This window comes from Rhinoderma darwinii, chromosome 5, assembly GCF_050947455.1.
Source record: "Rhinoderma darwinii isolate aRhiDar2 chromosome 5, aRhiDar2.hap1, whole genome shotgun sequence".
NCBI lineage: Eukaryota > Metazoa > Chordata > Amphibia > Anura > Rhinodermatidae > Rhinoderma > Rhinoderma darwinii.
Genome location: NC_134691.1, coordinates 36101036 through 36126100, shown reverse-complemented (window position 1 = coordinate 36126100; position 25065 = coordinate 36101036). Strand labels below are relative to the sequence as shown.

The 25065-nt window shown below is 42.1% G+C and overlaps 1 protein-coding gene across 3 annotated transcripts in view; it reads left to right on the top strand.

Moving 5' to 3' along the window:
* The window catches only part of EMC2 (ER membrane protein complex subunit 2), a 74841-nt gene that overhangs the window by 14855 nt on the left and 34921 nt on the right, over nt 1-25065 (top strand). For all 3 annotated transcript variants that reach the window (XM_075825827.1, XM_075825826.1, XM_075825825.1), the window contains exons 3-5: nt 6129-6242; nt 18824-18888; nt 22691-22776. In XM_075825827.1, the coding sequence (XP_075681942.1) occupies nt 6129-6242; nt 18824-18888; nt 22691-22776 (265 nt within the window). The remainder of the gene's footprint in view (nt 1-6128; nt 6243-18823; nt 18889-22690; nt 22777-25065) is intronic.

Here is a 25065-nt window from a genome sequence, read left to right as displayed (position 1 = left end):
CTGCACTGCCAGAAGCTGGGCGTTGTGAAGAGAAGTGGATGATACTTCTCGTCAGAACGCCCAGCTAGTAAAAGAAGTAAACACGCCCCGATGTACGCACATAATACACGCCCAGTTGGACTTTTACTTTAAACACGCCCACTTGGACTTTTGCAAGCCTCATTTGCATAAATACAAAAATGGTCATAACTTGGCCAAAAATGCTAGTTTTTAAAAAAATAAAAACGTTACTCTTATCTCCATTGCAGCGCCGATCTGCTGCAATAGCAGATAGGGGTTGCAAAATCTGGTGACAGAGCCTCTTTAAGGCTCAGAGCCCATTTTTCAAATCTGACATATTTCACTTTATGTGGTAATAACGTCGGGATGCTTAAACCTATCCAAGCGATTCTGAGATTGTTCTCTTGTGACACATTGGGCTTCATGTTCGTGGTAAAATTTGGTCGATATATTCAGTGTTTGTTGGTGAAAAATTGCAAAATTTAGAGAAAATGTTGAAAAAATAGCATTTTTCAGAATTTAAATGCATCTGCTTGTAAAACAGCCAAAATAGTTACTAGTTCACATTTCCCATATTTCTACTTTAGATTGGCATCGTTTTTTGAACATTATTTTATTTTTCTTGGACGTTACAAGGCTTAGAACATAAACAGCAATTTCTCATATTCTTAAGAAAATTTAAAAAGCCTTTTTTTTAAGGTACCTGTTCAGTTCTGAAGTGGCTTTGAGGGGCCTATGTATTAGAAACCCCCATAAAACACCCCATTTTAAAAACTAGACCCATCAAAGTATTCAAAACAGCATTTAGAAAGTTTTTTAACCCTTCAGGCATTTCACAGGAATTAAAGCAAGGTGGAGGTGAAATTTGCAAATTTCATTTTTCTTGCTGAATTTCAATTTTATTCAATTTTTTTTCTGTAACACAGAAGATTTTACCAGAGAAACACTACTAAATATGTATTGTCCAGATTCTGCAGTTTTTAGAAATGTCCCACATGTGGCTCTAGTGCGCTCGTGGACTAAAACACAAGCCCTAGAAGCAAAGAAGCACCTAGTGCATTTTGAGTCCTCTTTTTTATTAGAATATATTTTAAGCAGTATGCCAGGTTTGAAGAGGTGTTGAGGTGCCAAAACTGTAGGAATCCCCCAATAGTGACCCCATTTTGGAAACTACACCCCTCAAGGAATTAATTTATGGTTGTTGTTATCATTTTGACCGCACAGTTTTTTCACAGCACGTATTTGAATTGGGCTGTGAAATTAAAAAAATTAAATTTTTTCCCAATAAGATGTCATTTGTGATCGAAATTTCTTATTTTCACAGGGAACAAAATACCCCATTTTGTTGCCCAATTTGTCCTCCGTGCGGCAATACCCCATTTGTGGGGATAAACTGCCGTTTGGGCCCATGGGAGGGCTCAGAAGGAAAGGACCACCATTTGGCCTACTGGGGATTGAAACCCGCAAGAAGTGACCCCGTTTTAAAAACTACACCCTTAAGGCATTCATCTAGAGGTGTAGTGAGCATTTTGACCGGAGACATACACCCCATAAACTGTAATGTGGGTTCTCCTGGGTACGGCAATACCCTACATGTGGCTGTTATCAGCTGCCTGGGCAGAAGGGAAAGATGGGGGGTAAGCTGTGCGGAGTGCATCAGGATAAGTAAAACTGGGGTAGATTAAAAATCAAGGGATGTATGATACATTTTAAAACACTCTTTCATACAGAGCCTTAGTTTTTCAGGACACGTGTTATATTGCAATATTGTGTCCTCTCTTACCCCCCTCTTATAGCAGACTTTGCACCTCTTTTGACTTTTTCCCTTCTTGCCAGTTTGGGGAACTTCTCCTGGAAAGTGTTGCCCTGGTACGATGCGTGTGGCGTCGCTTCCAGGAGTACTGGATGCCCCCCCTTCTTGGTCCCTAAAAATTTAGTTTCTTGATAACCACCTCTTGAAATTCCAGGAAAGTTCCCGTCTGGCCTGCACATCGATGTAGCACGTACGCATTGTACAAAGCCATCTGTATGATGTGCACAGCCAGCTTCTTATACCACACCGCATGGCGCTGTAGGGCTTCAGGACTTGATCTGACAAGTCCACCCCTCCCATGTACCTATTGTAGTCCAGGATGCAGTCTGGTTTGGGGGTCTCTGTACTGGTACCTCGTACAGGTACATGGGTACTGGTGTGACATCTCTCTTGTCCTTGTACTTGACACACAATATGTTGCTGATAGAATGTGCCCTGCTCTCACCCCTTCTGAGTGTTTGCCCAAGCAGAGTCTTAGGGACGCCTCTCAGATTTCTTCTAGCAGTGCCGCATGCCGCAGGACTTCTGGAAGCGAGGCAGTTGAAGAGTGGGACGCTGGTATAAAAATTATCCAGGTAGAGGTGGTAACCCTGGTCCAGCAGTGGGTGCAACAAATCCCACACAATTTTTGCATTAATTCCTAGTAAAGGGGGGCATTCTGGGGGCTGAATACTGGTGTCCTTCCCTTCATATATCCTAAACCTGTAGGTATACCCTGATGCACTCTCGCACAGCTTATACATCTTCACGCCATACCTTGTCCTCTTACCCGGCAGGTACTTGCGGAATTGAAGCCTTCCTTTAAAATGTACCAAGGACTCATCAATAGAAATACACTTCTCGGGGGTGTATGCATAGGAAAACCGGGCACTGAAACGGTCTAATAGGGGTCTCCATTTATACAAACGGTCAAAACTGGGGTCATCTCGGGGTGGGCACGGCTCATTATCAGTATAATGTAAGAAGCAAAGTATTGCCTCATTTATTTATTTTTTTAGGTTCCAGTTCAGTTCTGGAGTTGCTTTGAGGGGCCCATATATTAGAAACCCCTATCAAATACCCCATTCTAGAAACTAGACCCCTCAAAGTATTCACAACAGCATTTAGAAAGTTTATGAACCCTTTAGGTGTTTCACAGGAATTTTAGAGCAAAGTAGAGGTGAAATTTACATGTTTTTTTTGTCAGAAAATTCTTTTTATATCCTTTTTTTACAACACAAAAGGTTTTACCAGAGAAACGCAACTCAATACTTATTGCACAGATTCTGCCGTTTTGAGAAATATCCCACATGTGGCCCTAGTGCGGTAATGGACTGAAGCACCGGCCTCCGAAGCAAAGGAGCACCTAGTGGATTTTGAGCCCTCCTTTTTATTAGGCACCATGTCCGGTTTGAAGAGGTCTTTTGGTGCCAAAACAGTGGAAACCCCCCAAAAGTGACCCCATTTTGGAAACTAGACACCTTGAGGAATCCATTGTAGTTTTCTTGGGGTGCATGTGGCTTTTTGATCAGTTTTTATTCTATTTTTAGGTGGTGTGGTGACTAAAAAACAGCAAATCTACTATTTGTTTTTTTATTCTATTTTTTTTTTACAGCGTTCACCGTGCGCTATAAATGACATTCACTTTATTCTGCGGGGCGATACGATTATGGCGATTCCAGATGTTTATAGTTTTTTTATGTCTTATGGCGTTTGCACAATAAAATACTTTTTGTAAAAAATCATTCACTTTTTGTGTTACCTTATTCTAAGAGCCATAACTTTTTTATTTTTCCATCAAGAAAGCTGTGCAAGGACTTATTTTTTGCGTAACGTACTGTAGTTTCGATCAGGACCATTTTTAGGTACATGCGACTTTTAGATTTCTTTTTATTCCATTTTTTGGGAGGTGAAGTGACCAAACAATTGTGATTCTGGTACGGTTTATTATTATTTTCTTTTACGGCGTTCACCGCTCAGGATAAATAACGAAATAATTTTGTAGTTCAGGCCGTTACGGACGCGGCATAGTGCAGTGTATTAGAACTGTCAGCTACTTACTGACAGCAAGCATAGTGGGTCCTGATATTTTGATAGGTCTCAATACTGAAGGTTGAATTTCCTTGGATGAGAACTTTTTGGGTGTTAGACTGCTGAGCAGTGTATGACTTTCTAACACCTCTGTTTTCCTGTCCGGTACAGATGTTTCATAAGACGAGCACTCCCAAAGTAGAGCACACTGGCTGATACAAGGCGTCAGAGCTATGTGCTACAACTTTATTTTTCTCTAACTATTCCTCAGAGAAATAATTCTTCTGTCTTTCGTTTTTCCGGATTTACCAGAATAACTAATTCCACATTTGGGTGACAAATGTGTTAGCAGCAAAACGAGCTTCATGATAGCACAGCCCTGTCCTGGGATACTTTATGCTAGTGTGGGGATGGCAACAGGCGCCAATTTATTGGTAGGTGGGAGACGTGGGCCGGCTGGCAATTTATTTTCTGTGTATTTGGCCTTTGTTAGTTTTCTGATGTATTCACAGGAAAGATTACCGATGGCTGGTTCTGGTCAGTTTAAGACATTTTCAATGTAAAAACATTGAGTGAGGGGAGATCTGGGATCACTCATGGCTAGCGAAACTTGGGAATTATTTTCTCGCCACTCTGTAATGTTTCAGAAGGATGCTTGTGTCTTGTTAACTGTTCCATCGTGCCGTATTCTTAGAACTGAATTAAATAACACTATTTTTCTTGTCATGTGTTTGCACATGTAAGATAGGAGTTCACAACGATCTGAGGGGCATTATATTGTTGTGTCCTTCATCACAAGGGTCAGGAGATCTGGCCGGGAGGTCTAGTAAGAGAACGTCCCCTACGGGGGATTCTTCACAGAGCTTGTGAATCCTTATGTGTAGTCACTACGCTCAGTGTTTCATTTCTAGGCTCTAAAAGAGAAAAGATGACACATGGCGCCACATCGTGCAAATCAATCAGGATAAATCGGGTAGTAGAAGACAGTAGTGGAGTCTCTCACCTGGTCAGGTTGTACCAATCCAGGTACAACCCTGGTGTAGACAAGAAGGACGTATATAGTGTCCAGTCGGCTGTAGCTATCCCAACCGGTCGGTGTGATTCATTCCTGCATAAGGATCAGGATGTCAAGTGATGAAAAAACAGGGATTAAATGGGTTGTCCACTACCAGACAACTGATGACCTATCCTGTGGATAGGTCATCAGTATATCGTCGGCGTGGGTCCGGCACCCGGACTCCGCACCGATCAGCTGCTTCGGCTGCCTGCGGGCACCGGATGTCATTGCACAGTATGCAATGTACAGAACCGGAAGCAATTGGCTCCATACATTGCATAGCGACCGTGCTGCCGAACTGCTACTCTACTCATATTCACTTGAATAGGAGCAGAGCTGCAGTACTGCAGCAGAGCCGTCTGCTTCCGGCATGGATGTCCGATGCCCGAAGGCAGCCGGAGAAGCTGATCAGTGCGGGGTCTGGGTGTCCGACCCCCACTGATCATATACTGATGACCTATCCGGTAGATAGGTCATCAGTTTTCTGGTAGTGGACAACCCCTTCAACCCCTTTTTAAATGTAGCGCTGTCAACATCCAAACGAGTCAGGCGTCTTCCTCTGGCCAGTTGCTGAACATGCTCCAATTTCCATGCAAATTTATTCTGCTATGTGTGTAAATTGTACTGTACATTGACTGATGATTTTGCAGCCTTAGACCCGTCTCCCATCAAGGATAATTTTGCCCGATCATATTAAAATGAAAGGATATTCTGAAAGCATATGGAAGTCTTGGAATGTCTGATCTTCCCAGTACCATGGTAGCCATTCTGGATGGTGGGTCTTGATTCCCTACATAATCTGTATAAATAACTGTAGGTCCAAGCTACTAGGGGTCTTCTATGGGCGTGTGGGATGATAACGCCAACGTTCTCTCACGTAAGTCGAAATAAGGCCGAAGCAGTGTAGATTAGGCCTCAACGTGGAGCCTACAGTGTTATCAACAGGTATAGAGTATGGGATAGTGCATTGGGCTTTGTAGCCAATTGAAAGCAGATTATACAATGAGCCAGGAACCTCCACCCAAATACTCGACCGCTGCAGAGGAGTGCCAGAGTAACACCTACATTTTAGGATGATCCAAAATAGGACTATTCTTGTTGCATACCAGATTATCAGCGTTTCTGGACCATCAAGTGCCGGGTTTATGTAATTTTACTTTATCTCACTTTATTGTTGTTTTGTTTACTTTCTTAAAATCTAAGAATAGGCCTTAGTAATGTGCTCAACATTTAACATTTCCTTTGCAGAAATGCGTGACAAGATGAAAACTTGGCGTGAGGAAAACTACAGGAACAGCGAGCAAATCATTGAAGTGGGTGAAGAGTTGATAAACGAGCATGCGTCCAAACTCGGAGACGATAGTAAGTTTATTATATACATCAGTTGCGGTTCAGTAAGACGCTTGCTGGTGTTGGGAACACCTGTTCAGCTGTAATATCCCACTGGGGACTCTATTTTTTTTCAATTGGTGTCAGGAGAAGTTTATATAGGAACAGAGCAGTGGTGGTAAAAAGTATGTTTCTTATTATCTTCTATGGCTGCGTATCTTTCCAAGTGCTTTCAAAATGGATGAAATTTGCAATATATTTATATATTTTTTATATAAAAGTCTGCACTTTTATTGTTGGCTGTTGCCAACCGGAGTGTTTGAGGATCAGTGAAACATAGCGTTTAAAAAAATTCACCCCCATTGATTCAAAGTCAGCAAAACCTTAACTAGGGAGTCACCATTTTTCTAAAACTCCCCAGATACCAAGACTATGATGATCCAGAACAGAACCGCTTTTCTACGTAGAATTACAATTCTCCAGGAGCTGCAAAAGGGCACATTTTGCAACCCATGTGAATTTATTAAATGCAATAATGTTATGTCTGTAAAATGATCAATTCTGTAGAGGCCTTGAGCAGATCTCCTTTGCGACGTAATGTCTCCCCCAGGCTTCCCCTTTCAGTACATAACAGAATTTATAATGGCTTACAGTATTTTTTGTTACTGCACCCCTCCTCCTTTCCATGTCTTGGTCAGTAGTTTTTTACTCTCTAAGCTACATGATTTTTTCTGTGCCATCCTCTCAAGCTTCCTCAGTGGTAGGGGCCTAAAAAAGTATAGAATAGTGTGTGACTACATGTAAACATAAAAATCAAAAAGTAGGCAGCACTCCAATGTATAGTGAAGAAAAAAGGGGAGCTTTATTAGCCCTGGTGCTAATAAAGCTCCCCTTTTTTCTTCACTATGCATTGGAGTGCTGCCTACTTTTTGATTTTTATATCCAAAAGGGACTTGAATCGTCCCTGGGGCATGCACCCTTGTCTGTTGTCGTACACTGGTCCTGCTGGACGGTGGATTTGTTACATGTAAACATAGCTACGCAAAGTCAAATGGTAGTCATTCAGAAAAGAAGTCACGTGGCTGCTAGGCGACCTGACCTTAAAGCTTCAACGGTTGCACAAAAAGATAAATAACCATAGTTTCTGCAAAGGTATGTTATTCTACCTAAAGCAGCTCTGTCACCACATTATAAGTGGCCTATATTGTACATGATGTGATCGGCACTGTAATGTAGATTACAGCAGTGTTTTTTTTTTATTTAGAAAAACAATCATTTTTGACTGAGTTATGACCTATTTTAGCTTTATGCTAATGAGTTTCTCAATGAACAACTGGGCGTGTTTTACTTTTTGGCCAAGTGGGCTTGTACAGAGGAATGTATGACGCTGACCAATCAGCGTCATACACTTCTCTCCATTCATTTACTCTGCACATAGCGATATAGCTATATCGCTATGTGCAGCCACATACACAAACACTAACATTACTGCAGTGTCCTGACAATGAATATACATTACCTCCAGCCAGGACGTGATGTGTATTCAGAATCCTGATCACTTCTCTGCACGTCTCTGTGATTTACAGCACAGCAAGATCTCACTGTGAATGACAGTTTACAGCGTAATCTCGCGAGACTACTCCTGCTATGCTGTAAATCACAGAGAAGTGCAGAGAAGTGGTCAGGATTCTGAATACACATCACGTCCTGGCTGGAGGTAATGTATATTCATTGTCAGGACACTGCAGTAACGTTATAGTGTGTTTATGTGGCTGCACATAGCAATATAGCTATATCGCTATGTGCAGAGTAAATGAATGGAAAGAAGTGTATGACACTGATTGGTCAGCGTCATACACTTCTCTCCACAACGCCTACTTGGCCATCTAGCAAAACACGCCCAGTTGTCCATTGAGAAACTAATTAGCATAAAGCTAATATAGGTCATAACTCAGTCAAAAATTATCGTTTTTCTAAATAAAAAATACTGCTTTAATCTTCATTACAGCGCCAATCACATCATGTACAAGATAGGCCACTTATAATGTGGGGACAGAGCCCCTTTGAAGGGGTACAGTCCTCTATTATCTGTAATGTAGAGCTGGTCCGAAAGGGTGGATTCCACTTGGCGCTATATATGGATGCATCGAAATCCAGATGCGCTGGGAAACAGTTCGATACCATCGATTTACGTATTTCAATACTAAGCTGTGCGTCCGCACAGCTTACTATTGAAATACATGAAGAGAACATGGTGCGCGCACTGTACAGTGTTCTCTTCCTTCAGTGACCGCCCGCTCCTCATTAGTACTGGGCGCGTCACAGGAGGGACGAAAGCTCCTCCCTCCTTTCCCACTGCCACCAATGATGAGCGGAGTCCTCCCTCCTGCTTCTGCTGCCACAAATGATGATGTACTTCTGTGTGTAGGGGCAGGGAGGGAGGAGAATGACACGAGCGACACAGGCAGTGGGTTCCTGTTGATGTGCCTGTGTCGCTCGTGCCCTAAGTTTGGAATCGGGACCGCGCTGCAGTGTAGTCACTGAGAGGAATGCCCCGAGGCAGGTATTAGAGCAGAACAAAAGCCTAAAATAAAGGCACTAGTATTTGTTTCAGCCAGCATTGAGGAACATTAATAGTAATGGGTCACATTAACCCCAAATGGGGTTTTCCCACAAATCACATTAATCCCCTATCCACAGTATAGGAGATACGTGTGATTGCTGGGTGTCGGCCACTTGGACGCCACGATGAGGAGATCGGAGACCGAAAGTCCTCCGAAGTGCTCCATGAGAATGGAGCAGCTTGGTGAGCATGTTTAGCCAGAGCTCCATTGACGGAAACATCGGTCCCGGAAGACCCATAGAAATGAATGGAGCGCTGGCCGAGCATGCTCACAAACGTTCCATTCTCATGGAGCACTTCGGTGACATTCAGTCTCTGTTCTCCTCCGTCCCAGTGGCCGACACTCAGCAATCACAGATTCAATCCAATCAAAATTTTATGTTCAGAAAATGGAAGGTCTTTCGATTTTTTTTTTTTTAAGAATCGCAATTCTACACGAAGTATCGGTATCGAAGTCCATTCTGGTGTCGTAACAACCCTAGCGCTACATATGTAGTCAGTGTGAATTATTTTTCTCTGAATTTCAGCTGTTTTTCCTTTAATACTTGTCAATGTCCATTCATTCAAGGCCTGGAAGTACATGCCTGTCAAACAAAATATCGCCTCATCTCTGCAGGATGACATCAGCATGTTCACTAAATTCCCCTCCATGCAAAACAAAATAGCTCTACTATGCCATAAAAAGCAATAAAAAAAAGTTATGTGTCCTACTAATGACGTCTTAATTAAATCCTTCTACTTCCCTTTGGCGATCCGGAACCTGCACTTTAGGGGCTGGGCTTGTAAACAATTCCGGTGGCATTAGTGGAAACTGTGTATCAGGTGACCACCTAGTTTATAGCGCCCTGGTTGGACATGCACCGATGTAGAAGCGCCACCTAAAGTACTTCTGCATGTACAATCGGGGATGGTATGGACGCAGTCATGTGATACATGAGGTGACCGCTGATGCAATTGTTTACATGCGTCCTCGACCCTCAGTACTTGTTCCAGATCAACAAAGGAAAAAAGAATTAAAAAAAGGCGTTAGAAATTGTCGTTAGAAAATCACCAAACCCTTTAAAACCATGTAAACAATTTGGTGCAGCAAGTACTGGACACCAAGCGGATGATTTTCTTAACTTATCATTGGCGTATTTGCTTTGCGAATCTATTTAAACCATCAAAACCCATAATCCTTCTTTTCTCTTAGGCCTCATTCACACGACCGTAGTGGTGTGCACGGGCCGTGACTCGCGGCTTGGACGGCCGCGGTCTGTCACCCGCGTCCTCCTGCAAATTACGGGACGTGCACATGTCCGTGTATATTCATTTCAACGAGCCTGGACCGCAAGATGCGGCCATAAATAAGACATGTGCGATGTTTTTGCGGTCCAGGCTCCTGGACAATGCACGCACCATGGAAACCAAGGTCGTGTGCAGGGGCGCATTGAAATGAATGGGGCAGCAATTCACCCGCAGATTTGCGTGTGAATTGCGGCCACAAAAATCAGTTTGTGTGCATGGGGCCTAAGTGATCGTTCTTTATTAATAGATCTGCGTGGTAGAACATGTATCGCTTGCATTGTAAATTTTCATGAAATCTTCATTTTCGAGAGGTCCCGTGCACAGCGTGAATATTGGACCCCATGCTCTCCTGTGAATGAGCTTGGGTGAGCTTAATTGTAGTTTGTTTGCTATAAAAGATCTGTAAAATATCTGCTTGGCAGAGAAGTCAACTTTGTATTGGCTCGCGGTCCTGTCATCACTCAGTGGGTCATCTAAGCAGGCGCTTGCAGCACTTGTTATGTATTCCATCTCCCGCTCGGGTACCCCTTGCTTGGTCTCAACAGGATTGCTTTCTACTGATAATTAGGTCTCCTGTGAGCCGCGCGCTTTCCAAGAATAACATATTCCAGGAAACGGTCACCTAACATATAGGAAATCCGACCCACTTTGGCACAGCACTATTATTTGGTACCTTTAAACAATATTAAACAGAGTTCCAATAGTAAAAGCTCATTTATCTTTCGGAGCTGTGAACTTTGGCAGTACAAGTGCTTTTTTTTTTATTTTATTTTTTTTAATTTGCAAGCAAAACCATAGAAAATTTGTTGCTTTGCTTTTTAGTTTTGGACCCAGCTGAAGATGTTGATTCATACATACACTGGGTACTGGATCTTTTTAGGTCTGGTAGTTTAGCACAGGTGGGGTCACGTATAGTTACAGTTCACCATCCTCTTTATTTCCTAGACTCGCCGTCCGAAGTTCTCCTGTAACGATCACTTAATCAGACTTGTTGTACTCCGTTTTCCATTTTATGTGCGGTTTTCATTTTAATCCAAGAAGTTGTGTTAACCCCTTCCTGGACACATTTTTGGCGAACATGAGTAATGCCCATACACCATGTTCTGTATTCTCCTTCGGCGACCAGCGGTGGGGCAGAAGACTTTGAGACTTGATCTGCACATCAATAGGCCTTCTATGTCTATAGCTGGGTATAGACAAGTGTTTGGTCGGACAAAATAGCCGATATGACAATTTTCGGCCAACTGTTGACACCTGTTTCGTGACCAGAACGAGCGGAAAAGTTGATCTTCCGTGTTGGATTTTATCAGCCGTTGTCTGGTGCGGCCTTCCTAAATCGCTCATGTCATACAACAGATCTGCATCCCATAAATAGAAGCTAGATCATGTTGACATCTTATGGCATTGTTGTCCAGAACGACAACCTCAACAGATCAATTATTAACTACGTCATTCAAAAAGTGGCCGTCTAAAATCAATAATGTACAGCCAGCGTTACGGCACACAAGGTCCGCTGGATGGCAACCATCCCCCATGTAGATGACAAACACAAAGATGCAGCCGCACTCTGCGGGCGCTAAGACATATGCACACACTGAATATATGGATTCTTTTAAATTGCATTACTGCTAAATTTACTAAAAGTATAAATGTGAGAGTTCAAATTGTGTGAGCCCACCTGCCAAGACAAGGCGATCTTATTCAGATGAGTCCCTATACTAAACATTATACAAGTACAACACATCATCAGGGGCGTAGCTATAGAGGGTGCAGAGGTGCCATCTGCCACATAGGAAAACACCAGTAATATAAATGGCACATGGTAGGTGAGGGGGTCCTGCATCTTCAAGTGTACCCTCTGCAGGATATTCACCTCTCTTGGACCTCGGCCTACAAAATGTAATCACAACAGGTGGCATCCATCTTTTTTCTATACTTAAAAACCACCATGGTAGGATTGCACGACCAAGATGGAGACAGTCGGAGGTAAACGTCGTAAAATAAATTGCCTTAATTCTCCTTTACATGGTAGAGTTGTAGATTTCCAACAATTTGTAAAATAATTTTTTTGACTTACTGTGTTTATGGGGGAAATGGCTGTGACCAACATCTTTCTTATGTGTATGGCAGACTTGAAACATGGTATCTTAACCCCTTAAGGACCGAGCCGTTTTTCATTTCTTTGTTTTTCACTCCCCGTTTTTCTTTGTTTTTCCGTCAATAGAGTGGTGTAAGGGCTTATTGTTTGCGGCAGGAGTTGTAGTTTCTATTGGCACCATTTAAAGTACCGTATAATGTACTGGGAAACTGCAAAACAATTCTTTGCGGGCTGAAATTGGAAAAAACTGCAATTCCTACGTTGTTTTTTGGGGTTTTCGTTTTTACGGCTTTCACCATGCGGTAAAAATGACAACTTAACTTTATTCTGCGGCTCAATACTATTAGGCCGGATTCACACGACCTGTCAGAACGGCCCCATTGACTTACATAAGTCCGTGCGACGCGCGTGATTTCCACGGACGTAATACACGGTCGTGTAAATAAGTCCTTACAGTGATGCCAAATTTATTCCACACCACATTCTGGGAGCCGTAACTTTTTTTTTATTATTCCATGGATTGTGCGGTGCAGGGCTTATCTTTTCCGGAACGAGCTGTAGTTTATATTGGTACCGTTTTTTGGTACGCAAAACTTTTTTGATCACTTTTTATTACTTTTTGTCTTGCGAGCTAAGGTGACCAAAAAACAGCGATTTTTGGCGGTTTAAATGTTTGGTTTTTGACTGCATTCACTGTAAGAGTTAAATAATGGTATATTGTAAAAGTTCAGAATTTTACGTACGCAGGGATACCAATTTTGTTTCTTTTTTTTTTGTTGTTTACATTACTTTAGAGGGAAAATAGGAAAAGTGTTTTTTTTTTTTTACTTTTAACCAGTTCAGGACCGGGCTATTTTGAACCTTCAGGACCAGACACCGTTTAGCCATTTTTAGCACGCGTTCGTTAAATGGCTAGAACTTTTTTTATTTGTTGGACAACCAACATGATTTTTGCGATGTTTTTTTCCATAGACCATTTAGGTTTACTTTTTTATCGTTTTTATACACATCCTTTTCGCTATTTTATAATTTTTGTTTTTAAAGTTTGAAAATAATAGTAAAAAAATAAGCTTTTTCACTTTCCAGCTATTTCTTTTTGTTAATAACATAGTTTTACCCTAAAATAGACCTTTTATTTGTGATCGTCATTGTCTACAGTAAATTTTAATATATTACATGTCTATAATAGGGTAATTGGGTCAGCGCTAGCGTTACAACAATGATTGGCGGGGGGGGGGGGGAGTTATTTTTTTGTGGTGGGTATTTTATGTGTATTATTTATTTTTTTGCACTTTACTTTTATTTTTTTATTACTATGGTCTGTCCCTGACAGGTCAGAAAAGACCTTTGGAGAACTTTATATATTTTTTTTCTTTCTTTTACACCATGTTTTTCCACTGTAACTGGAGCTGCACAGCAGGGAAATCAGCCCTCTCATAGTGACGATTGTCACTTATAGGGCTGTGCTTGGTCTAGTAAGACCCAGCAGCAGTCTGGCACTAACGGCACCCGGCGATCATGTGACCAGTCACATGATCACCGGGACCAATAGAGGCAGCGACGCAGCCGATGCCTTTATCCCTGTACACAGCGTTCGTTGAGCGCTGTGTACAAGTGATCAGAGAAGACAGAAGCAGCGAAAGCTGCTTCTATCCTTTCCTCATGGTCCCCGGTAGTCACTGACAGCCGGAGACTTGACATACAGCTGCCCGATCGCTCGGGCAGCAGGTTAAAACCCGCGCCGTAAAAAGTCTATGGCGCGGGTTTTAAGGACCCTGACCGCTGGCCGTAAAAACACAGCCAGTGGTCGAGAACCAGTTAAAATATATATATATATATATATATATATATATTTTTTTTTTTTATTTTTATTTTTTTTTTTTTTTTTTCTTCACTACTAATCACTTTATTCAACTTTTTTTTACACTATTTATTAGACCCTCTAGGGGATTTGAACCAGCGATCCTTAGATATCGTCATTTTCACAGGCTTCTGTTAAGCCGTGCCAGAGACACGGCCTAACAGAGGCAGACAAAAGGCAGACCTGGGGGCCTTCATTAGGCCCCCGGGCTGCCATGACAACCACCGGCGCCCCCTAATCGTGGTGTGGGGGCGCCGATGAGCTGTCGGAGGGGGCCGCCCACCTCTTCAACGCTTCAGATGCTGCGGTCACGATTTTAAAAAATCGCTAACACCCACAAGGTATGGAGGGCGCTCAGCCAATGAGCCTCCATACTTCCTTATGACACTTATCACGTACATGTACGTGATAATGCGTCAAGGGGTTAATAAATCCCTTTTTCCCTTAAAGGCCGGGTCCACATATAGCAGAAATACTGTCTATTTTCCTTGCAGATTTGTACATGGAAAGTTCACGGCCAATTGAACAAGTCTCCTCTACATGCTGCTGATTTTTTCAGCACGGAAATGTTAAAATCTGCAGCGTGTCAATTTTTTTTCTGCGGATTTCACCCTTTTCAATGTGGAGGGGTAAAATCTGCATAAACATTTATAACCCGAGGAATTTACTGTGCAGTTGCCACGGATTTGCACGTTTTTCTGACGCGTCAGACTTTTTACATGAGTCTTGTAACGTTTTCTAGTAGGGTTGCGCGATGCATTGAAATATGGATATTATTTTGATACCGTGCACCCTCAAACTGTTCAATACCATTAATTCATGTGTTGCGATGCTAAGCTGAGCAGGCCGCACGGCTTAGTATTGTAACGCTTGCATTTAGTCAGACCGTGTAATCCAGCCATCGCAGTGTGCGGTCAGCATGAGGTGATGTCACAGAACATGGAGGTCGCACTGCCGGTGCTCATTAGTGCAGCGCCGAGCTGCATCACCTCATGCTGACCGCGCGCGCACACTTGTCAGGAGCAGACCTCTGATCTCCGCCAATATTGAATAAGAAATTATTATTATTTTTTTTAAATACACACACTTTTTTTAAATATTAAAATAAGTCTCAATACATAAAATATACACACGTTCGATATCGTCGTGACCGTAATAACCTGCACAACAAATTTATAGCGTCCTTTATAGTGTACGCTGTAAAAAACAAACACAAAGAAAACCTGCTTTCTTTCACTTATTAACGTGAGGCACGAGGTTTTTATGAATTTCGTACCTCCTTGTGCCTCACATTAATAGTAATTAACCCCATCATGTACCTCACACATTAAGGCCCCATGCACACGAACGTGCCCCATATCCACGGGAGAATTGCGGCCCCATTCGTTCCTATGGGGTCATGCACACGACCAGGCTCATAGGAAATAATGGCCGCGGCCATGTGCACGGCCCGCGATTTGTGGGCGGCTTGCGGGTGACACTCCGGTCGACCCGAAAATCACGACCGGGCACATGGCTACGGTCGTGTGCATGAAGCCTTACCCAATGTGATGTTATTATTGTTCATTATGACTGAGAAAAATGATGGGGTTAATTCCTATTAATGTGAGGCACATGGAGGTTCAAAATTCATCACACCTCGCGCCTCACGTCAGAAAATGGAAGAACTTTTTTTCATTATTGTTGGCAAAGTAACGTTTTGGTGTCAGGAATCGTATTACTACACAAAGTATCGGTATCAAAGTCCAAATTCTGGTATCGTGACGACCCTACTTTCTAGCTGGAATTACCACGTTCTAGTTCTGAGCTATGGGCTCTCTGGCGCACAATCGCATCTGCAGCTGCCAAAAGCTGGGGTGCCACAGGCTGGGGGCCTGAGAGCCACATGTTGGGGACACTTCTCTACACTGTGAATATGGAGTTATTATTCTTGTATTACCCTTTTCTCCAACACCGAACCACCACAAAGTTGTGAAAAGTCGCTAGAAAAAAGGGTATTTCCACTTTAGACATTTATTTATGGCATATAAACAAGATGTGTCATTAATGTCTGATCGATGCGGATCCCGGCTCTTGCACCCGCACCTATGTCTAGAATGGGGGTCTCCTGTTCCCGTCCCGTCTGAATTCATAAATGTCTGATGGGAATACCCCTTTAAGGATTACATAACTGATGTCTCTCACCATGAATTAAGGAATCTGCATTTGATTCTCGTGTTTGCTAAATACTTTACAAACTATCCCTTTCATTTTGGGTAAGACGTGGAAGGCGGTGTGGGTTTGAGCCACCGTGAGATATATTATTTTTTTATTGATATATTTTTTCAAACATTGTAGTCATTCCTGAATATGTACATAGATGTGAATGGCAGATAAGGGCCCTCTCGCCTGCCTTGGCTGCATATTTTCCTAACCTACCCTAACACCGTAGATCCCACTTGATCTTGGGCTTGATTTCCTTTTGCCTGAACCTCGTTGTTTCTATGTGACTTTCCAGCATGTACTTTAATCATTACCTTCTTTTTCCTTTCACCGTTGCTTTTAGTTTTCCATGGGTTTATTACAGTCGACAATACACAAAAAAACATAAATTCTTATTCACAATCCCCAATGTATTTGTTTGTTACATTACCAAAGAATGTTTTACATTTTTTTTACATTTTGAATATTTCAAAAAAATATTGCCCATCCCATGTCTTACAATTAACAAACCCAGTCCTGCCCCAAAAAACATGGCAAGAAAAGACCATGTCCAAGTGATTGGAATGAATAAATAATATGTGGATGGAGCTCATGGAATATCTGCTGAGACTACCCCAAACTCCCATTAGACAGTGCAGTTAAGCTAGAGTCAGTGCTCGCAATTCAGTCCTAATGGACCACTCCACCATTACCTCCTCATCCAAACATGGCGTATAGTGTGTACAGTGAGCAGCATCATTTTGGGCAGTAGGTTATAGTGAAACTTGGGGCAAATTGTCATTTTTACCCTAGCTACTAGGGTAGTTTTAACATACTATGAATGTTAGTTATTACACTCTGGCCGCCAACTGCAAGTTTCCAAGCTACTCTCCACACTATAGGTCCTTAAAGAGGCTCTATCGACCAAGTGGGCGTTGTACAGAGGAGTGTATGACGCTGACCAATCGGCGTCATGCACTCCTCTCTATTCATTTACTCAGCGCATAGGGATCCTGCTAGATCCTTATGTGCTGTCTTATACTTACACATTAACAGTACTGAAGTGTTTAGACAGTGAATAGACATTCCACGGGATGTCTATTCACAATCTCTGCACGTCGTTACTGTTTCTATGGTAGTTACAGCCGAGGAAGCGTAATCTCGTTGTAACCTGTCATTTACCGTGTAATCTCACGAGATTACGCTTCCTCTGCTGTAACTACCACAGACAGAGTAACGAAGTGCAGAGATTGTGAATAGACATCCCGTGGAATGTCTATTCACTGTCTAAACACTTCAGTATTGTTAATGTGTTAGTATAAGACAGCACATAAGGATTTTTCTGGATCCCTATGTGCTGAGTAAATGAATGGAGAGGAGTGCATGACGCTGATTGGTCAGCGTCATACACTCCCCTGTACAACGCCCACTTGGTCTAAAGTAAAAATACGCCCACTTGAGCATTAAGACACTCATTAGCATAAATCTAAAATCGCTAATAAAGTGGTAAAAATAGATAGCTTTTTATTTAAAAAAAAAAACACTGCTGTCACCTACATTATAGCGCCGATCTCCTTATATAGGAGATAGGGCACTTATAATGTGGTGACAGAGCCTCTTTAAAGGGCTTGTCCAGAACTAAAACAAAGATCTTCTACTTTTCCAGAAACCGCCCTGCGTCTGTCCATGTGTTATGTCCAGTATTGCCACACATTCCCTTTCAAGTTAATGGAACTGACTGGCAATACCAAACACAGGTGTGGTGCTATTTTTGAAGAATAGCTGACCCTTTCTTTCAGTCCTGGACAACACCTTTCACACCACAGGAAATCGCACAGCGACCGCATGTGACTGGGCTGTACTGGAGAAGTTGACAAAATGACGCCCCTTTTCTTACATCACTCTGTGTACTGCAGCTATTGGCTGAAGCTGCACCTCCCAGACTTCCTGCTCTGCCCGCCCCTGCATTCTGCACATAATACTGGTAATACTGTCAGCTCTTTGCTTTATTTTAGCGGCTTCCTCCTGAATTTGGACTAGTAATCATGGGGAATTTTCTGGAAGGGAAAAACTGTTCTCTTGTTAAAACCAGTCTTTGTGTAGAGTGTATGTAGGGGGTGGGCAGAGCAGGAAGTCTGTCAGGTAGGACTTCAGCCAATAGCTGAAGATCAGGAAGTGATGTCAGAGAAGGGGGCATAAAGGACTGATGCACAGTGTACAGGTCACACTAGAAACTTGCGGGGGGGGGGTATATCAGAGTGAAAGAACTGGAAGCCCTGGTATGTTAGATGACCCTTGTTGGCCCATTTGGGCAAATTTTCATAAATTATTCACAGTTTCAATTAAAAAATGTTTTATATGAATCCGATCAGTTCTACTCATCATCCCCTCGTATTGTCATACACTGCTGTGTGGAGGATAGTGCACCTCACCTATGTGAAGATTATACTGTGGCTTGACTTATTGTTGACTGTAGGTTTTCTTGTCTACATACTACCACAGAGTCTTCATTTTGTTTGGATAAACCTAAACTTATTGTCTTCATTTATATCCTTTCTGTACAGTATGGATAGTACATGAACAAGTGATGATTGCTGGTTTGGATTGTGGCCGTGATGACATAGCAATGGTAAGTAATATATATTTTACATATATATATATATATATATATATATATATATATATATATTATTTTTTTTCCTCTTCCTTTTCCCACACTCTTCTTGATGTTACCTTCGTGTCCTGTCCAGTACAGTAAGAGGGATATTCCCATCTTTCAATGTTATAGCATATCATTAGAATATGCCATAACATTATGATCTGCAGGGGTTCAGCCTATGGGTTCCCCGCCAACTCTAAAATCGAAAGGAGCTTCGGTTCACTCATTGTGCAGGGATCTGTTTCGCTGTGCTGTTACCCCTGCACAGTCCGTGGCAGAGAGTGTCGCGGTGTATGGAAAAAATTTAAAGGACTCGCATCGCTGTGGCCCCTTTATTCTCAGCATCGTGGTGGTCCCAACAGTAGTCGGATGATATGCTTGCTGTGAGAAAACCCCTTTCATTGCTTATTGTCATTATACCTATTATCCCACACTCCCCCATTAAATTTGTATCAATGTATTATATATGATTATTGTTTGTATATGAGCTGTAAAGGGATTAGGAAGAGACAAAAAATTGGATCCAGCGAAGAGTTTGTTTGTCTGTTAAAATATAGGAATCTTCTTCCAAGTTTTATTTAGCGAAGGATAAAACAAGTGCGGTTGAAGTATAAGTAAATTTCCAAATGCATAATGGAGGGGTGATACAGCAATTCGAGCGGTGCCTACGCGTTTCTGACGCTGGCTGCGTCCTTAGTCATGGCTGCTGTTGTGTCTCGCTCGTGGTCTGTCAGTTTTATATCCGGTCTATTTTTAGAATCTTGTTAATTGCGGTTCAGCTAGGGAATTCCTGGGAGTGCCCTGGAACGCAAGTTACTTCCTGTGTTTCGGGCAATAATATAGTGTCATTGAAAGTCAAGAGGAAAGAAATAACTAGCCAACAATATTCTCGTAAATATCACTAACAATTGGAAAGGTGGTTTTTAAATAAACAACTTACCCCGAAATGAGATGTAGCGCCTCTACTTCGTTTTTTCTTTCCTCTTGACTTTCAATGACACTATATTATTGCCCGAAACACAGGAAGTAACGTGCGTTCCAGGGCACTCCCAGAAATTCCCTAGCTGAACCGCAATTAACAAGATTCTAAAAATAGACAGGATATAAAACTGACAGACCACGAGCGAGACACAACAGCAGCCATGACTAAGGACGCAGCCAGCATCAGAAACGCGTAGGCACCGCTCGAATTGCTGTATCACCCCTCCATTATGCATTTGGAAATTTACTTATACTTCAACCGCACTTGTTTTATCCTTCGCTAAATAAAACTTGGAAGAAGATTCCTATATTTTAACAGACAAACAAACTCTTCGCTGGATCCAATTTTTTGTCTTTTCCTATACCTATACGTGTGCCGACACGGGGATCCGTGCGTGAGTGACTCTGCAGATCTACAAAAAGGCGAGCTGGAGGAACCCTCCTATTTTTTCTGAAAAGGGATTGTTTGACTTTAAGCATGTGCCCTGCCACTGCATTTAAAGTGTATAGGAATGACAGAAACAGCCGAGTACAGTATTTGGCTGTTCCCGTCATTCTCATAGACATTGAATGGAGCGGCAGTCGCATGCTTGACCGTCGCTCCATCCAATCTCCTCTTCACTGCAGGGGGGCAGTGTGGAGGATCTGGAGTTTCAGGCCCCCAGCGATCAGAGAATTATCACCTACCCTGTATACAGCTCATATTGACCTGAATCGGATTGGCCCTTTGTATATCTTTTGGGAAACGTGGACGTCTTTTTATTTATTTTTATATATATATATATATATATATATATATATATATATATATATACCCAAAAAAATGAAGAAGCAGCACTCCAAGGAAATTGGTGAAAAAAAGTGGTGTGTTTATTCACCCCAGGCAGGCAACGTTTCGATCCGTCTCTATGGGATCTTTGTCAAGCCAAGTACATATACATATACATTCTGTTGACAAATGACTTTTTTTTGTTGAATTCGTTCTCCTCTGTTATTTTCTATCGAGCTCCCTTCAATGTGCTGTTTGTTTTAGTCTTGCCAGCACTTCCATATTTTTCTGGTTTTCGCATCGCTCAGAGAATAATCTTTTGGAATGAAGCTGCAGTGGAGATTTTCTCGCTATACATCGCTGCACGTGTTCTCGGACATGTTCTTTGCTGTGTTTACATTCGTGTGGTTGTGTCATGCATATTTATCATATTTTTTCATCATCATACACTGAAATTTACTGTTCTCTGTCCAAGAGTGTCCAAGATTTGTTTTACTTAAAAACTATCTAAAGTTTCCAAGTTATTGCAAATCTCAAGTGCCTTCCGGGACTGCAGATTTTAAAGTGAAGAGACACAAAAATTGCTGTAGTCTGCCACCTGAGAGTGCAAGTCTGAGACTTACCTGATGGTCCAGAAAGCAGTTTCATATATTTAAACAAAATCTAAAACTGCCTGATAGTCTGGAGTGGTTTAGAGATGGACGTGGTGGGTCGTAACAACCATGGGACTCCATTGTATCTGTTACTGGACTGATCAGGTGATCTGAACCATTGTACTTTATATATTATATAGGGTGCTACAGGCCGCCCCCTGCCGCTCTAATGAAATGCAACTAGTTTTTTGTGGTAGGCCGGGTTGATTTATGTGGTGAAAAGATATCCCTACAACGCTATTGAATTTTTTTTGTAAAAAATAGACCATTAAAACACTTCTTATTAATTTTTTATTCATTATAACTGATTTCAAATAAGACATTAAAGAGGCTCTGTCACCACATTATAAGTGCCCTGTCTCCTACATAAGGAGATCGGCGCTATAATGTAGGTGACAGCAGTGCTTTTTATTTAGAAAAACTATTTTTTACCACTTTATGAGCGATTTTTAACTTTATGCTAATTAGTTTCTTAATGCCCAAGTGGGCGTGTTTTTACTTTAGACCAAGTGAGCGTTGTACAGAGGAGTGTATGACGCTGACCAATCAGTGACCAGTCAGCGTCATACACTTCCCTCCATTCATTTACTCAGAGCATAGTGACACTGCGTTATTCACTATGTGCTGTCTTATACTGACATATTAACGTTACTGCAGTGTTTAGACAGTGAATAGACATTCCTTCCAGCCAGGACGGGATGTCTGTTCACAATCCCGGCACTTCGTTAACGTTTGTTTGGTACTTACAGCAGAGCAAAGCGTAATCTCGCTGTAACCGGTCATTTACAGCGTGATCTCGCGTGATTACGCTTGCTCTGCTGTAACTACCAAACAAACGTTAACGTAGTGCCGGGATTGTGAACAGACATCCCGTCCTGGCTGGAAGGAATGTCTATTCACTGTCTAAACACTTCAGTAACGTTAATATGTCAGTATAAGACCGCACATACTGATCTAAAAGGATCCCTATGAGCTGACTAAATAAATGGAGAGGAGTGCATGATGCTGATTGGTCACTGATTGGTCAGCGTCATACACTCCTCTGTACAACGCCCACTTGGTCTAAAGTAAAAACACGCCCACTTCGGCATTAAGAAACGAATTAGCATAAAGCTGATATCGCTAATAACGTGGTAAAAATAGATTTTGTTTTTCTAAATAAAAAGCGTTACTGTCACCTACATTACATCGCCCATCTCCTTATGTAGGAGACAGGGCACTTATAATGCGGTGACAGAGTCTCTTTAAGGTCTGTAATTTAAAAAAAAAATACAATTTTAAGCCCTGTATAGTAACAATGATAGTTTTTTAAGGAGATATCTGTTTTTAATGATGACCATTGATCTGTGCCCACTCTGCTTGTTTGAAGTCATGTCTACAAGAACTACGACGACAGTTTCCTGGCAGCCACCGGGTAAAGAAACTCACTGGCATGAGATTCGAGGCCATGGAAAGGTAAAGGAATGGATACTGTGTATGTTGCAGATGTTGCTTCTTCTCTTTGTTTCTTTGGAAATGTGGCGTGGTGTTTTTCATTATTTCTCTATATCATTGGATTGTTTGATCTTCCTTTTTATATTCAATGATTTTTGCAAAATACAGCAGCACTTCTGGCACATGCACCAGTCACCTGCATGCAGATTGTACACTATAGGTAAGCACAGGAGAGCCACTCACCTTGTTGAAACAGTGTAAGCACCTACATAGTCAATAGTTTCCAGTACCTGCCCGAAAAAAAAGAGCAGAGACAAAAGTGGCACTGCACTTTTCTAGCGATTGCTGAGGGTCACCGTGGTTTCACACCCGCCAAATGGACATTGGTGGCATATTCGATGTGCCACCAATGTCTGTGATGAGACCACCCCTTTAAACCTCTACAGAAAACACATAGTTCATCAACACAGTTATCTGTGAAGCTCTTCAGACAAAGATTACACCCCTATATTTTATATTACTACTGAAGTTACTACTCCAGGTGGGCCTGTTACCATCTAAAAATATTTAATTCTGTGTTGAGTGCTCCTGCGATTGTACATTAGGATCCTTTCTTGCTTTCTAGATGTATAGTGTTCTGTGCCTAAAGGGTAATTCCCATCTCATGAATTGGTGGAATATCATAGGTAATTCCACCCCTTTCTGATTGGTGGGGATCCAAACCTCTGTTGCCCCCGCATGTCCTGAGAATGAAGGGACCGTAATGCTGGTTCAAGTGAATGGGGCTGTGCTGCAGTTCCCTGCACAGCCATTGTCCGGGAGTGCTGCTCTGCAGGGAAGGCTTGGAAGGGGATGCAATGCTGCAGACCCTTTATTCTCAGGATCGGTGGAGGTCCCACAGTTCAGACCGCCACAGATCAGAAAATGATCGTCCATGTGCATGACTCTCTCCAAGTCTGTAGGAGTTACGTAGATGGGCCAAAAATGTCTACAGTTTGAAAACTCTGTTAATGGGAAACTGTCGCGTCTAACATGCAGTCCGATTTGCAGGTAGCATGTTAACGTACAGGAGGAGTTGAGAAGACTAAAATAAAGTTGCGTGAGAGAAGATACAGGATAACCTGTAATTCATTGATTTAAATCTGTGCTAATTCTCGTCTTAAAAGTCCAGTGGGCAGTCCTGCTAGTGATGATCAGTAATTTCTGTTTTCTGTATACAGGGAAGTCTGTCCCATCAATTGTTGAGACCGCCCGCAGAGTTTTAATGTATTAAATTGTATCGTATAACGTGTATATTAAATATAATTTTTATTTTTAAACCTGAAATTTCCTCCTGTGGAGAGGGTAGGTGGGAGCAGGTACAGGGAGAGAGACAGAGACTGCTGCCCCTAGAAGTCTAAGAAGGGGGAGGGAAGAAGGGGGTGGGTGCAGGAGCAGAGAGGGAGACTCGCTGCCCTAAGAAGTCTTTGTAGTGGGAGCAGAAGGAGGGAGCGGAGAGAGACACAGACAAGCTGCCCATACAAGTTTATAGACTGGAGGGAGGAGTAAGAGGAGGCAGCAGAAGCAGGAAGAGACAGATGCTGCTGTCAATAGAAAGGGATTGAGGAGCAGGAACAGACTGAGAGACAGATGCTGTGCCAATAGAAGTCTATGGAGGGGGGAGCAGAAGCAGAGAGGAGACATAGGCAAGAGTTTTATATATCCCTCCAGTGCTGGGTTCTCCGCTACACTGCTTCTTGCTTCTCTATGATGTCCTCCATGCTGCTTCTAGTAAGTGTTATATGTCACTTCCGTGTTGGATTCACAGCTAGACGGCTTATTACTGCTGTATAATCTCCTCCATTCTGCTGCAGCTTCTATATATTTGTGATAGTAGAGGAGAAGCCTTCTAATATTCTATGTGTGCAGTGTATAGAAGAGGTTCGCCCAGTAGTGCAGAGAGAGCGGAGAACTAGAGGTATAGCCTGCAGAGGGGAAAACTGCTAAATAATGCAGAATACCAGTCCTATAATGGCCAGAAATAATGTTATTTCTCATGTACACACATATGACCGCTCATTCTGAAAAATAAATAATAGAATGTCTTTATCTTTGGGGGAAATACCCGGCATATACATAGTATAGACTAGCCCTTGTCTTTATCTGTCTGCACCTTACAAAAAGCCTACTCAGGAATATTGTGTATTCAACTGATTGCAATTTACATGGAAACATGAACTGTTTATAAGTATTTTTCTGCGGAACTGAAGGTATCTGTTTTTTCTGCTGAATCGTCGGGTTGTTTCATTCTATGTATGTTTTCTGGAACTC